General features: G+C 55.9%; 1 protein-coding gene across 2 annotated transcripts in view; it reads left to right on the forward strand.

Annotated features, from left to right (window-relative positions):
* Window positions 1-12,457, forward strand: part of Sdc3 (syndecan 3) — a 33,148-nt gene extending 20,691 nt beyond the window's left edge. Inside the window, exons 2-5 of one of the 2 annotated variants that reach the window (XM_052177539.1) lie at window positions 3,235-3,352; window positions 4,691-5,340; window positions 7,935-8,223; window positions 8,873-12,457. In XM_052177539.1, the coding sequence (XP_052033499.1) occupies window positions 3,235-3,352; window positions 4,691-5,340; window positions 7,935-8,223; window positions 8,873-9,039 (1,224 nt within the window). In that variant the 3' untranslated portion in view covers window positions 9,040-12,457. The remainder of the gene's footprint in view (window positions 1-3,234; window positions 3,353-4,690; window positions 5,341-7,934; window positions 8,224-8,872) is intronic. The other variant, XM_052177541.1, reaches the window with a different exon arrangement.
* Window positions 12,458-15,696: the final 3,239 nt, after the last annotated feature.

Here is a 15,696-nt window from a genome sequence, read left to right on the forward strand (position 1 = left end):
ATGGGGGTTAGTTTGTGTATGTGCTGGGATTAGTTTGTGTATATGCACAAGGCTGCATCTTCTCTCAGTCACTTGCTAGGACATGGGTGTCCGCAGGCTGCTCTGTCACAGGGGATTGTGGACCTCTTCACTAGCGAGCCACAGGGAGGGTCACACAGAGAGGCCAACCGGGCCCAGGGCACTAGGACTTTAAGGGGGTGACAAAGACAGTTGTGTTCATCAAGTGTGAAGTCAAGCAGATGCAGATGCCCTTCAGGGGTGAGATACTGTATTTGCCCCCTACCCCCAGATTGTGACATTTACAGCATTCTTCATTGCCGCCTTGAAGCCTGTTCCCCACCCCCCATGCCTTGGAGCTGAGCTACCAGCATCCCTAGTGTCTTGCACAGGGTGTCAGACCCTCAGGGTGACTGGGCTATGGGCTACCCTCCCGCCTTGTCCAGGCATCTCTGGAGGAAGAATGTCTGGTGGCGACATGGTGGGGGAAATCTCTAAGGTTGCCTCTCCCCAGCAGCCTCTGATGAGTGAGACTAAATTGAGATGTGAGACCCCCCAAACGTTCTCACCTTCCCTTCTCCCCAGCTGTGCCTGCTCTGGCCTTCCCCCTTTTCATCCCTCCTGTCCTCTGATCCTTCCCCATCTCCCTCTCCTACACTCTCCAGCTCTGTGGGGAGCTGCAGCTCCTGGTCCTTAGCATGGAGAATATGGTTGCCATGGCAACCGTTGTCATGTCAATGGCTACTGAGCCAGGATGAATAGTATCTAGGTGAGTGCTACCTGAGTGGAGGCTGATGGGTTCATGAGAGGCTATATGCTCCTTTCTGAGCTCAGAGCTGCATGGAAACCCCGCCCCACCCCACCCCACTTCCCTCTCATACCCCCAAAGGTATGCCGGTCTGCTGCCTTCAATGGCTGCCTCTAGGTGAGTGTGTTGGTGCATGCCTCTGTCTCTGTCAGTTGCAGGGTCTCTGTAGCTTTGGAGCTGTCTCTGGGTTTATGCAAGCCCTTTTTGGCCACTGAGCAGCCTGGAGGAGTCCCCATCTTGACTCATGTGTTCATTCTTATTTTGGGTCCCTGGAATGACAGATCTCTTAGAATGTTCCTTCCCAGCCTGCTTCAAAGGTGAGAAAGACAAGAGATTCCTGCTTCATCCTCATCCTGCCGTGTGACATCTGGCTACTGGCCGGACAAGAAGAGGGACAGGTGCCTAAAGCCCCCACACCTTGTAGAAGATGTGACTCTTGCAGCCCAGGACCTGGGAAGGGTGGGCTGGGCAGAGACGGGAGCTGGTGGGGGATGATGGACTTGCTCTGAGCTCCCGGGATGTCTACAAAGGAGGACGACCCAGTGATTAGTCATGGGGGCAATTACGCTAATTGTTTCACCCCATGACTCACTGGTATAAAGTAAATACTGATTAATTCATTACTTCCAGACGTGTGTGTGTGTGTGTGTGTGTGTGTGTGTGTGTGTTGTATGAGGGGTATCTCCTGGCTCCCTGCCCTGACTGGCTTGGCTGGAGCTCTGGAGCAGGTGCTGGGGGCTGGAGGGCGGAAAGCCAGGACTAAGAGCCTCTCTTTGGCTCTGCATGAATTCTAGAAGGATCTGTGAGTGGCAGGGGTGTGAGATACTGAATGTAAATCTAGTGCTGCACTGGTCTAGTTCCTCCCCTGCTCACACACCTTCCACAGCTCCCCACTGCCAGCTGGGGCAAATGCCCAGGCACTTCCCAAGACAGCCACCCACTGGCTAGGCACTGGGCCCTCTGAGACCACCACCTCTAGCCATTCCTAACTCCAAATCGGTCATCCTAAGCCTCCTCAGTGCCAGGAACCTTGCTAGACAGGGCAGCACCACCACGAAGCATCTTATTAGTAGACAGTGAACGGGAACGGCCCCTTAACATTGGTACTTCAAAGCAAATTGCTCGTGAGCTTCAGGCATCATGACTCGAGGGGGGGGCGTGGGATGCTTTTCAAAAGAAGTAACACTGGAGGTGGCTTGGGAAGAATGCGGTAGGCAGAGAGACCAGGGCCTGTGAGGGTGCTGGATAAATCTGCAGGGTAGGCAAGGGCAGCCCAAGGGAGGCGGCTGCATTGACCAACCCCAAGGTATATCTAGGGTGCCTTTCTCTTTGGATTTTGGTTGTAAGATGCAAATGCCCAAGCTTCAAATCCTAATAGCAGGAGCGTCCTCCCCTCAGAGCTGTGGGGGTTGGGGACCACAGCCAGGGTAAGTCAGGCAGCAAGTCAAGGCCACTGTGCAGTCTTTGGGAATCTGTGTACCAGCCTTTGAGGTTCTTAGTGCCGGCTCCAACTGTGGGCTTATCAGTTAGAGCTGAGAATATCAGCTCCAGGCTTCCCAGGTTCTGATCCGGAAGGGTTCTTAGGACTGGGGAGTTAGACACTTGGAGAAGCCATCTCCGGGGCTTGTGTTGACCCTGGTCATGCATACACTGTGGGGTAGGCCAGGCAGGAGCTAACTAACCAACTAACCAACTAACTAACTAACTAACTAACTAACTAACTTTAGTTAGGGGAAGAGCCTGGGCTGGCTCAGCAGGGATAATCCTCCTCTCCATTCCCCTCCTTATTCTGGTATTTCTCTCCTGGCTCCTCGCCTCCCCTGCGCCCATGTCTATCTTATAGAACTATCTATCTGCCTTTGCCAGTTTTTGGTGTCATTCAAATCCCAAACCTAATTTCACTCCCTCCGGGCACTGGAGCCTCAGTTTTCTCATCTGTGAGTTGGGCTGCTGGCTGCCACTTAAAGTCACTAATCTTGACGCCCCAATGGGATCCTGTCTGTGGATACTGTTCACATGGAGGTGATGGTGGACCTGGGTTGTGCACTAGGGCTATCTCAGGGTAGTAAGTGAGCCATTTGTTGTTTTCTAAATGTACAAATGGAGTGAACAACCCGTCCAGTGGGCAAACTACCTACCTGTCTTGGTTTCAAACTCAGCACTGCATGCTCTGAGCCTATTCTTCTGGGTAGGGGTTCTCATGGCTGGGGTTGGGAGGGTTGGCAGCCTGTGGCCCCTGGTGGCAGTTGGCAGGTAAGGGAGAGCTCTTCTGCCATGGTCTTGGGTAGGTAGGAAGTGACCACCTGCCAACACCCAGCTCTCTGTAGCACGTATGGCCCTCTCTGCCCAGGAACGTGTCTGCTGTCTCTTGGGCCTGTGTGGGCCAATACCTTGGGTGCCTAGCCCTGTGCGTGTCTACGCCCTCCCAGGCTCAACGCTGGCGCAATGAGAACTTCGAGAGGCCGGTGGATCTTGAGGGCTCAGGGGACGACGACTCGTTTCCTGATGATGAACTGGACGACCTCTACTCAGGGTCGGGCTCTGGCTGTAAGTAGTCCCCACGTCTCCCTGCCTGTCTCTGGCATCTAGCACCAGCCTAGGAGCCTTTAAGGTCACTTGAGTGAGTCCTGCCACTGTGTGGAGATCAAGACCTCAAGGAGGAGGAGGAGGAGGGCAGAGTAGTCTTCTGGTAGGGAGAAGGCCAGGAAAGCCTTCAGAGCCCAGGACTCTTGTCACTGTGTCTGCATGTGCAGTATGGGCCTGTACCCGGCCCCATGGCTCCTGCCCTGTTGCTCCTGCCCCGTGGCTTGTTGGAGAAACATAGATAGTGTTCCCAGCTCAGCACCCATTATATTTGGAGAGCCATGGGAAGTCCTCATCAGAGATGACCTTTTTGGTCCCGTCTGGAGCAGGTGACCTTTGGGTCCATCAACAGTGGGCACGCTCAGGCTGAGGTAGGGCTATAGTGGGCTTCAGGGGCCTGGGTTGCGGGCTCTGTCTTTAGTCTTTAGTTGACTGTGGGTCAGGCAGGGTGACAGTAGATGTGGCCGCTCTGCCAGAGCCTTGTGGCCAGGCAGCTGAGTGACTTCTGACCCCTTGCAGCTCCCATATTCCTATCTGCTGAGGAGTTAACCTTCCTCTCAAAGGCTCTGGGAGGTGGGGACAGGAAGTCAGTATGGTCATCAAGCTGGTAACTGAGAGAGTGTGCTGAGATGGACCCAGTTAGGGGACGGGTGTGTGACCAGGTTCATGCTCCTCCTGAGCTGACTGACTCAGCTCTGCCTCTAGTCTCCCTCCAGTGTCTGCTTTAAGCCTCTTCCTCAGGAACCCAGTGCCCTCCTTCAGAATGTCACCGTTTCCTGCTCTCCCTCTGCCTGCTCGGCCCTCATGACCTCCCTCACCATGGCCTATCCTCACATCTCCTAACTCTCTCATCTCTTCCCCTGCAAGCCCCTCATTTTACCCCTCCCTGAGTTGTCCTGTGGCCTGGGAAGTGCACTGTAAGAAGGCCTCATTTCCTCTGGTGATCTGCTCTCGTCTGGGAGGTGGAGTGGCTCGGGGTCTCCGCTGCCATGGGTTTGTGGCAGGGCATGTCCTTGGTCTTGCCCTTCCCATGAGGCCAGGTCTCACTCTCCTATAACCCTGAGTGGATTCCAGACAGAGGTTTCAGTCACCAGTTGCTAGGCCTCAGGAGGAGCGGGTTGGCAGAGTCAGGGCAGGCTGCCCGGAAGTCGTGATCCCCTCGAGGATTTTGGCTAGCATCTGCTCATACCTTTTCCCTTCTGTCTTGTTTTCCTGGGGAAATTGCTTGGAGAGGTGGGGGTGTTCTGCTGGGAAGGCGATGCCTCCCTGGGGACCTGGTGGTGAGGAACACCCACTCCCCAGGGCTCTCCTTTCCCCATCCCACCCCAGACTTCGAGCAGGAGTCCGGCCTTGAGACAGCCATGCGGTTCATCCCTGACATGGCCCTGGCTGCTCCCACCACGCCTGCCATGCTACCTACGACAGTTATCCAGCCCGTGGATACCCCATTTGAGGAACTCCTTTCGGAGCACCCCAGCCCCGAACCAGTTACCAGTCCCCCGCTGGTGACAGAGATGACAGAGGTCATGGAAGAGCCCAGCCAGAGAGCCACCACCATCTCCGCCACCACATCTACCACTGCGGCCACCACCACAGGGGCCCCAACGATGGCTACAGCACCCGCCACAGCAGCTACCACTGCCCCCAGCGCTCCCGCGGCACCCCCTGCCACGACCACCACAGCTGACGAAAGGACCACCGGCATACAGGGGATGCTGCCTCTTCCCCTGACCACGGCTGCCACAGCCAAGGTCACTACCCCAGCAGCACCCTCACCGCCCACCACTGTGGCTGCCTTGGACACGGAGGCCCCAACACCTAGGCTGGTCAACACAGCTACCTCGCGGCCACGAGCCCTTCCTTGGCCAGTCACCACCCAGGAGCCTGATGTGGTTGAGAGGAGTACTCTGCCACTGGGGACCACGGCTCCTGGACCCACGGAGGTGGCTCAGGTGGGGACAGTGGGTGATGGGGTTAGCGTGGGCAGAGGTGGGTTGGGTAGGGACCAGGAGGTGCCAGGGGTGAAGTAGGCAAGGCGGGCCTGGCGTGTGTGCTGAGTGGGATCCTCTGGACGGGGTTAGGGGGTCAGAGAACCAGGGCAGCTGAGTAATGCCTGCTGTTGAGCCAAGACCCCAATTAGGTGGATTTGTGGGGTGGAGTTGGGGAACGGTGGGTGTGCCGGGCTGGGAGTTCATGTCCAGTGCAGCGTTAAAAGATTGTCAGCTACTGGCTGTGGTAGCACACAATTTTAACCCCAGCACTCTGGAGGCAGAGGCAGCCAGATCTCCATGGGTTCGAGGATAGCTTGGTCTACAGAGTGAGTTCCAGGATGGCCAGAGCTAGACCCTATCTCAGGAAAACAAGAAAAGGAGTAAATAAGAGGTTGTCTGCCTGCATTTAAGCCATCTGCTATCTTTTTTCTCTGTAGTCTTAAGACCTTAGCTGGTGGTTGGTGCTTTCTATGGTTTCATTTCTTTATCTGTGAAGGGAAGACCAGAGAAGGTACACATGCCCATAATCTTAGCACTGGGGAAGCTGAGGCAGGAGGATTGCTGTAAGTTCAGGTCAGCCTGGGCTACACTGTAGGACTGTTGCAAAGAGAGAGAGAGAGAGAGAGAGAGAGAGAGAGAGAGAGAGAGAGAGAGAGAGAGAGAGAGAGAGAGAGAGAGAGAGAGAGAAAGAGAGACACAGAGACACAGAGACAGAGAGAGACAGAAACACACAGAGAGAGACAGAGACACAGACAGAGACATAGATAGGCAGAGACAGAGAGACAGGGAGAAGCCGGGCAGTGGTGGTGCACACCTTTAATCCCAGCACTTGGGAGGCAGAGGCAGGCGGATTTCTGAGTTCAAGGCCAGCCTGGTCTACAGAGTGAGTTCCAGGACGGCCAGGGCTACACAGAGAAACCCTATCTTGAAAAAAACCAGAGAGAGAGAAAGAGAGAGAGAGAGAGAGAGAGAGAGAGAGAGAGAGAGAGAGAGAGAGAGAGGCCTGCCATGGTCTGCACATGGTGTTTCCTGACCATTTAGTTCTTAGAATTCTGGAACAGTCCACAAGCCAGCTGCTCAGCTGTTGTCATTGTCATATTCACCGTGGTTGTCATCCTCATGGCCTGAGGGTGACTGAGTGGGTGCTGTGGGGAGACACCTGGCTGCAGCCAGGGCAGGGCATTCTCCCTGAATACATCTCAAGCCCCGACCCCTCTCCGTGCTGACTGATGGCCTCTTTTACAGGTGAGGCAGGGGAAGCCATGTTTCTAAGGTTCATCAGGTAGTAGATGAATCAGGATTCAAATTGTGCCTGGCTGGGGCCTCTTGAGCTTGGGCTCCTAAGGCTGGGGAGATCCTGAGCTGGGGGCCCCTGACCTGAGGAGCCCCCAAAGCTGGGAATTTCTGAAGCTGAGGGCTCCTGAGCTGGGATCTCCCGAGGCTGACCAGTGTTCAGGGCCAGGGTTAAGCTAGGTTGGGCATGGGGATTGAAGAAAAGGCCATGGTGGGGGTGGAGGAACTCCAGGGGTCTGCAGCTGCTATGCATGGCACCGTGAATGTACACAGGAAACCCACGGTGGTGGCACATGCCTGTGAGTTCAGCACCTGGGAAGTGGAGGCAGGAGGATTGGAAGTTTAGAGCTGTCCTCCCTCATGTAGCCAGTTCTAGGTCAGCCTGGGCTACATGAGACCTTGGCTGGACAGACAGTGTTTTCTAGCACCAGGCTGGAGCACGATGACTATGGAGAGTCGCAGAGCAGCCTGACTTCAACCTCGCAGGGCTCTTAGGGCCTAGGAGCGGACTTCAGATCCCTGCAGACCCTCTCAGGCCCCAGCCAGTCCCATAAGGCCCAGGACCAGGCCCTTCCCCCGGAGAGGGAGCCGTTCAGGAAGGAGGAACAGTTAGCAGGGTGTGGCCCGGAAGCAGAAGCAGATGCAGAAGCAGGTGTAGGGGATTTGGAGCCTGGGCTGGCCATACTCAGGCCCACCCTCTCCTCACCCTCACGAAGCAGCGGTGTGCGCCACCTCTCAGCAGCTCCCACAGCCTCACTTCGGTCCCTCAGCTCCCAGCTGTTCTCCCCTCTGCAGTGGGGAGCTGGACACTGCTGGTCCCCGGTTGGTTTGGGGATACCAGCTCCTGCTCAGGCCGGTTTGCTCAGGGACTGACTTCCAGCTGAAGGGACATAGCCAGGCCTAGCAGGCCCCAAACAAAGCCCCGCTCCTGGACAGGAATCGACCAAGGATTGTTTTAAGGCAGCTGGAGAGGAAGTCATGGGGACAGGATGGGGACAGGATGTTGTCAGGATGAGAACAGCAATACGAGGTCCAGTAATTGGAAGTGCAGACTGCAATCAGCGAGGTCTAGGTTTTAGTTCTGCTTCCACCGTGTGTTAGCTGGGTGTCCTTGAGAAAGTCACATACCCTCTCTGGGCTTGTTTACCACTCTGTAAACTGGGGATATTAATCCCTTCTTTGCAGAGAGAGTGCTGGCCCCACCTGGTGTAGGTTTGTGTGTCTGGAGTACCTAACCCCAAGTCATGCTACCGTTTCTGCAGACCCCAACTCCAGAGTCCCTTCTGACCACGAGCCAGGACGAGCCAGAGGTGCCAGTAAGTGGGGGGCCCAGCGGGGACTTTGAGCTGCAAGAAGAGACCACACAGCCGGACACGGCCAATGAGGTGGTGGCTGTGGAAGGAGCCGCGGCCAAGCCGTCACCGCCTCTGGGGACACTGCCCAAGGGTGCCCGCCCCGGCCCTGGCCTCCACGACAATGCCATCGACTCGGGCAGCTCGGCCGCCCAACTCCCTCAGAAGAGCATACTAGAGCGGAAGGAGGTGCTTGTAGGTGAGGCCAGGTTCCCGGCCTGGGGCAAAGCAGGGTGTGGGGTTCCTGTGAGGCCTGCGGGGAAAGCAGGGCCTTGATCCCTGAGCCTCTCCTCCCACTCCTCTCTTCATTCTGTGTTCTTCTCTCTCTAGAACTTTATGCCCTCTGACCTCTCCATAGACTCTGACCTAGGAACCTAACTTTTGGGGGTCACCCCAGTTGACCCTGTGTGACTTTTCTTCCTAGGTGCTAATCTCTGACCTGTTTTTTGACTTGACCTTTAACCCAGCCTTGACCTAAGACCTTGAAGGCTTTACCCTGGTGGGACTTGGGATCCAAATGGCTCTCCCATCAAGGTTCCCATCTCCTCACGGAGACAGTGGGTGGTGGGCTGGCAGTGTGGGGGAGAGGCCTTCCCTTCTTAATAGTTTTAAGGTAGCAGGGCATCTGATATTTGATACTGACAAGGACCAGGTCACCTGCCTCCATCCTAGGGATGCGGAGTCATTGTTGAGCCATTGGAAAGGAGTTGGGAACTGTAGGTGGCACCAGCACGGTCCTTACTGGTATTCTGTCTCTGACTCCAGGTCCGGGAGGATCCCTAGCCCGCTAGCATCCGAACACCCTCTAAGCTGCCTCTGGGCCTTGACCTCTGTCTCTTTCTCCACAGCTGTGATCGTAGGTGGGGTGGTGGGCGCCCTCTTCGCTGCCTTCCTGGTCACGCTGCTCATCTACCGCATGAAGAAGAAGGACGAAGGCAGCTACACCTTGGAAGAGCCCAAGCAGGCAAGCGTCACATACCAGAAGCCTGACAAACAGGAGGAGTTCTACGCTTAGCAGAGCCACAGTGCCTCCTGCAGCCTCAACTCCGCCTTGCCCAGTCCCTGGCCCCTGCTCCTGGGGCTGGGCCTGGGGCTGGGATGGAGCCTGGCTCTGCTTCCTGCTGCTCAGGCTGCCAGCATCACACACACTGTCCTAAGGAGCAGAGGCATCACCATCTGCCCCAGACTGTGCCCTTTGACCCCTTCTCTGGTCCCATTCCCTCCAGCCTGGGGCTTCAGGATCTTGTGTCCCATGGACAAGAGGAAGGAAGCCCTGGGTTGCTGGTTGAAACCCCAGGGGCAGGGCCAGGGTTAAGGTGGTCCACAGTGCTTGCTGATGTCCCCTTCTTGCTACAGAGGCCACCCATGCTGGCTTCTAGAACCAATACATTGGTACATCTCGCCCTCTAATTCAAAATCATCCAGATGCTGTGGCCTCGAGCTGCTGTCCCAAGGCCTCTCTCAATAGGAGGGTGTCCTTTGTCACCAGCCTGAGCTCATTATGGGGTCACTGCCCCCTGTCCCCTGCCTAATGCATATGTCCCCAGGCTGCACCTCTTTCTGCATTGCCTCCCAGGGAAAGGGCTTCCTCAGTGCACAGGGCAGTCAGTGGTAAGTGAGGCCACTTTATGGTCCCTCCTGTGAGGGAATGCCACATCGCCTCTGTCAACCACTGCTCTAACCCTATAATGCATTCACACAGGAGACAAAAACATACCCAGTCCCGACCACCTGACCAGCGAGACATCACACACACACCGCCTTCACACAATGCTCCGATATCCTGATGCTTCTACCACATAGGCCACTGTCATTGTCATCAGTGGCGACCACGCCACCTTCCTCCCAATCTCTTTACACACATTGGTCCTGCATCTGGCTCCTCTAACCATCCAGGTCACTGAGGAAGGCAGGACCGAGTTGTAGGCATCAGCCCATATTGGGTCCCCCAGAGTCACCCTATTCCTCTTGGTCCCCACCATGACACCTATACCAGCCACACTGATGCTGATCCCAGCTGACGTCAGTCACAACCCCACACAGATGATGCAGGCTCTCCCTCCCCGCTGTGGCTCACAGAGAAGTTTGGGGCTAGCCTCCACCAGCTGAGTCTGAAGGAAGAAGGGAGCTAGGGTATCCCAGGACCAAGGAGCTGTGTGGGTTGTCCCTGGTTTCCTTGTATCTCCTTTCTGCTCTGAGCCAGGAGCTGCCTCTGCCTCCCAGGACACGCGTCTCCAAAGTGCCTGTGAGGGCGGGCTCCGCCCAGGCCCTCTGTGTCCCCTGCCCTGCCCTGGCCTGGGCCTGCCTCAGGCCTACCAACCCTGGGTCCTCTCTGTGGACATAACTGACCAAACAACTTGGCAGTTCTGGCTACAACCAGATGGACCCATAGCCCAATAGGCTCATCCCAATGCCGTAGGCCCCGAGGGTCATTGATGGGGACAAGGGTGTCACAGGCCTCAAGTCTACCATCCTGTCTCTGTTATCCTTAGAAGTGGGATCACCATCCTCTATGTGAAAGGGACATGCTGAGGGAGCTCTCAGCACCAAAGGGACACACACGGCTTGGGTAGTGATCAGCCTGCACCCCTACGCCATCTCTCATGTGTCCCAGGTTCAGTCAGGTGACCACACAGTTTCTTTCTGTTTCATTTTAAAGATTCCCTGACAGCAGAGTTGGGCAGAATGAAGAACCACATCTGGGCAATGGGACAGGATCTAGGCGATTGGCACAGCTTGTCTTTCTGGGGTGGGGGTGGGGGCCCCCTGTCAGGCTCTGTTCTGTCTTCCAGGCCCCCCCCCCCCCCCACCGTGACTCCCTTGATGGAACTTTAGAGTTTTGTAAGCCAGTCGGCCAGGTCTTTAAGGAGGGGAAGGAATGAGCAGCGTCCTAGGCCCAGGAGACATGGAGAAGGGAGCTTGGTCAAGATCCTCCCTGCAGTAGGAGCTGGGTAGGGGTAGGGCGGAGAGGAGAGCCAGTGTCCCAGACCCTCCCACTACTCCCTGGGAAGCTGCAGTCTTGGTGACTAGAGCTTTAGAGAGAAAAGCTCTGCAGCTAGGAGAGACAGCCTCCAGGTGCTCAACCCAAGGGGACACCGGGACCATGGCAGGAGGCCCCAGCTTCTGTGTTGGACTAGAGCCCACTTCTCACATCAAAGAGTGGCTCTGGCCCAGTGGCTGTGGGTCTTAAGTATGGGGTCCAGGCCCCAAGGCCAATGTTTAGGCCTTATGCCCATGACGTTTGACCTGAAGGCTAACGGTGTGAGTAGCCCAGAGACTGGGCTAGCCTGGTGAGGCCAGGACGATTTAAGAGACCTCAGTTCCAAGGATGAACTGAACTCTTCCTAGTGCAATGTGGGTGTGGGGGTTCCCACCCCGCCCCAGAAACAGTGCGGTACAGGCAGAGCCTGCCTGAAGGAGGCCAGAGACACCTCAGTGCTCCTGGCAAGGTTTTCAGGATGCCGGCATGCCTGGAATGCACGGTGCATTCTGAATCAGAGGAGTTGATGTGTCCTGGACCTCTCGGAGCCCTGGTTTCCCTAGAGAGTAAGACATGCTGGTGGGGGGCGTGGGCAGAGAGCTGAAGGGCCAAGCTTTGTCTCTCTTGGGGGCCAGACGAGGGACTCTGTGTGCAAGGTTGACTCCCTTTGGTTGCCTGAGGCATGTGGGTGACAGCCAGGACTGGCTGAGCAGATCTGCGGCAACAGCTTAGGGTGCTGGGTCCAGACTCCAGGGGCTTGGCTTAGCTACCCATCAGGCCTCCAGGCTGGGGCTCGCACCACAGAGAGCAGAGCCAACTCTGTCTTCAGGGCAGGGGTGGCTGCCTGGGCTGTCCTCGCTTTCTCCTGCGATGTGCACCCCCAGCCTTGGTGTCTGTAAATAGAAGCCTACACTGTACAGATCTACAGAGAGGCCCAAACTGGGCCCTGGAGTCACCATCTGAGGGGCTGTTGGCCTGGCTTCCCACAGGTGCCCTCTGGGTGCTTGGGTATGACTGGCCCCGGTGTGGTGAATGCATGTAAATACTTTTCGTAGACAGTGTGGCTCCAGAGAGCCCCCTGAGACAGTGTACCCCTCTACTGGTTCATCCTCTCTCCTGTACAGAGCCCTCCTAGCCCCTGGGCCACCAGGAACAGGGGTTTCCTCCCTTCCCCAGGCTTTTCCTACCCGTTCTCTCCCTATAACCTGTTTATTAACCAACCCTGTCCTGAGTTCATGGCCAAAACTTTAAATAAGAAAAGGAGGAGAGGGTCAGATGGATAAAGATAAAGATACCGAGGCCTGGTCCATCCTAGCACGGGTGCTCGCCCACCCCTGGCTTGGGAAGGACAGGGCTTGCTTTGTTATGTTTTCTGTTTGTTTTGTTTTTGTTTTTTTAACATTTCCCTGTGCTGTGCCCATTTATAAGAGGAAATAAAATTAAGCTGAAAGATGCTGTGTGGTGGCCCATGTGTGACATGAGTAGGGGATTGGGTGGCACAGCCCACGCTCACCTAGCTTCCCAGATCACCTTGCGTCTCCATCTGTCCCTCTGGGGAGATGGAGAATGACCCAGGGTAATAGGATAGCATCCATACAGGAACCGTGAGGTAAACGTTGTGGTTGGTTGAACGAGGGCAAATGGTGTATATGACTGTGTGCAGTTGGGTGGGGGTGGGGGCATTGCTGTTCATCCCCTGGGGGAAGACTCCAGCTTCAGGCTGCAAAGAACACCTTGGCCTAAAAGATGTGGGAACTGGAGCCATGCACGAGGGGAGACTGTGCCCTTGGGGTCTGAAACAAGAATATGTTTATTCTTGTTGGGTTTTGGTTTTTGGAGACAGGTCTCGCTAGTGTTGGGTGTCCTGGAACTCACTCTGTAGACCAGGCTGGTTTCAAATTCACAAGATCCACCTGCCTCTGCCTCCCGAGTGCTGGGATTAAAGGCGTGCACCACCAGCACTCAGCTGATCGATTCACTCTTTTTTGTTTTGTTTTTTGAGACAGGATTTTTCTGTGTGTAGCCCTGGCTGTCCTGGAACTCATTCTGTAGACCAGGCTGGCCTCGAACTCAGAAATCCGCCTGCCTCTGCCTCCCAAGTGCTGGGATTAAAGGCGTGTGCTACCACTGCCTGGCTTGATAGATTCACTCTTGTGTCCAGGTGGGGGTTCCCAGACTCAGGTTCTGGCCTCAGGTGTTCTGTTTCCCTGACCACAAAGTGGGTTAATCACATGTCCCTCGTGGAGGGGGACAGGGCTCTGTGAGGAACTCAGCACAATGTCCCCATCACTAACTTTCTATGGTGTTCTGAAGACAGAGTTGTGACAAGACCTCAAGTTTCTGTGGCCTGGATCACTCGAGCGGGCAGGGCACCAGGGCCAGAGAGCCTACACGGGCAGGCCGTACACGGGCAGGCCGCTCAGTGCCTGTCCCAGGCTCTTCCCATTTCTGTTCCTCCTGCTCCTCTGGGGGGCACACACAGGGCTGTTTGGACCCAGGGCAGGGGATAGAGGGCAGGCATAGGTGTCCCAGTCACCGTCTGCCCTCCTCCAAGGGCAGCCTCCTCATAGCTCGGGAGTATTCCCTCAAAAAATGGGGTGCCATCTCTGGTAGGCTGATCCTGAAGCCTGTGGACCTAGTGATGCTCCGGCTTCTCTCTCGGGCCTCCTTCCCCGCCTCTTCACCTCCTTCACATAAGCGTGAGGACCTCAGTTTGAACCCTAAGAACTCATAAAGCCAGGTGTGGTAGCTCTTGTGTGCAGTCTCCACATTTATAAAATGGGATGCGCAGGGGAGATGGGAGTCTCTGGATTCTTGCAGGTGAGCTAGCCTGGGGTACCCAGTAGTGAACAAGACACGCCGCCATTCGAGACAGGCCAGAAATACCACCTGTGGCATGGCACATGCATGTACGCCTGCACACGTATGCACACATGCACACACACTGACACTCACACGCACACCATGGCCAGTCAGACCGTAGGGCCACTAGCCTGGCAGGAAGGATTTTTCTTCTCAGCTGTTACCTCCACAGGCTCCGACCCTCCCCACTGTGTGGTAATTCTGAGACAGCTCTCCAGGGCCTCAGTGTGTGTGTGGGGGTTCAGATGGCTCCTTCCCAGGAGACTGTGTCAACTCCCCGGTACTCTCCACTGCATTTGAGAGGTAAACATTCATTTATTCTCAGCGTGGCAGAGTAGCAGGCTGAGTCTCGGAGCAGCTGTGTGACCTTGTGCAAGCTGCTCTCCCTCTCTGAGCCCAGCGTCCCTGCGTGCGCACAGAGAGGACCATGCTTGGGGAGCGTGCTGGAGATTCACGGGTGTGATATTCTGACGAAGCTGTTGGGGAGGGGCCTGTGGCTGTGAGTGACGGGACTTGGATGGCTCTCTGCAGTGTCAGGGTCTCGAGGAGCCAGCTCTGCCATGACTACATGCCGTGAGCGAGTTGCTTCAACCCCAGGGGTCAGTTGTTTCACCTGTAAAGTGGAGACTGCAGAGGTTGCCTGGTGCGCACAGTGCTGAGAACCATGTTGGGTATGGAGAAGACACTGGATGAGTGAGGGCCATTACTGTCGTTGCTATTGTGACAGTGATGACGATGGTGATGATGGTGATATAGTAGTGATGGTGAGGATGATGGTGAGGATTTAATAACCCTTTTTAGGTAGTCTAGGTTAGCCTGGAACTTGTGACAAAACTCCTCCCTCAGCTTCCCGAGTAATGAGATCACTGGAGTCTACCACTACTCCTGACTAGGCCTGGTGTCCTGCCTACAGAGTGAATAAATGACCTGAACCTGGGCAGGGGTCAGGTGACCTATGTTGAGGTAGTACAGACCCTGACTTGGGCCACGAGAGAGCCGAGAGCCGCCGCTCATCTGGAGCAGCGCTCTTGCAAGGAGCTGGGGGCGGGCCTCCCCTTGGGCCTCTGGTTGAGTAGCGGAGCTGAAGGAGGGGGGAAGAATGGCTATTTGTTTCTGTAAGTCCAAGAGGTCACGGAGGCCAGCCCGAGCCTCCTTGGGAACAGAGCGTGCTCGGCTTCCGGAGGCCACCCACCTCGTTCTGCTGGGCTGAGGGTGGGCTGGCGGCCATTAGAGGGTCCGGACTGCTTGCAGCCCATTCCGAGCCCCCTCTCTCCCTCTGGAAGGAAGGAGGCCAGGCCTGCTGTGGGAGTGGAGGACGTGGGTTGGGGGCGGAGAAGGGGATCGGTCGGCAGAGGAGGCTGTGCGAACTCTCCAGTTGACGCCGTCCTTGCAGCGTGCATTTGCAGGTAAGGCTCCAAGAGCAAGGATGCAAGCTCTACCGCGGAGAGGGGGCAGGGGACCCAGGCCAGAGCCCAGCCCCTCCCCTCCCCCTCCCCTATCTCCTCCCTCCAGCTGTGTGCTCCCTAAGTGTGGGCTGGTACTCAGCCCCAGTCAGCAGCTGAGGAGCCAGAGGGGCTGAGACTGAAAAAAAAATACATGTGACCTCACAGGGGGAGGGGCTTCCCCATCAGTGCCTCCAGCACAGGCTCTGTGCTTAGTTCTTACACAGAATCAGCACCCTCGTGTCATAGTCGAGATTGGCTTCATCAGCAAAACTCAAGCTATGAAACGTTCTATCAAATGGTCCACTTCCTTCAATAAATCATTTGTAAAGAAAGAGAAAGGAACTTAGAATATATAGAAAATGTACACAGACGTATACACAGGCGT

This window comes from Apodemus sylvaticus, chromosome 3, assembly GCF_947179515.1.
Source record: "Apodemus sylvaticus chromosome 3, mApoSyl1.1, whole genome shotgun sequence".
Lineage (NCBI taxonomy): Eukaryota > Metazoa > Chordata > Mammalia > Rodentia > Muridae > Apodemus > Apodemus sylvaticus.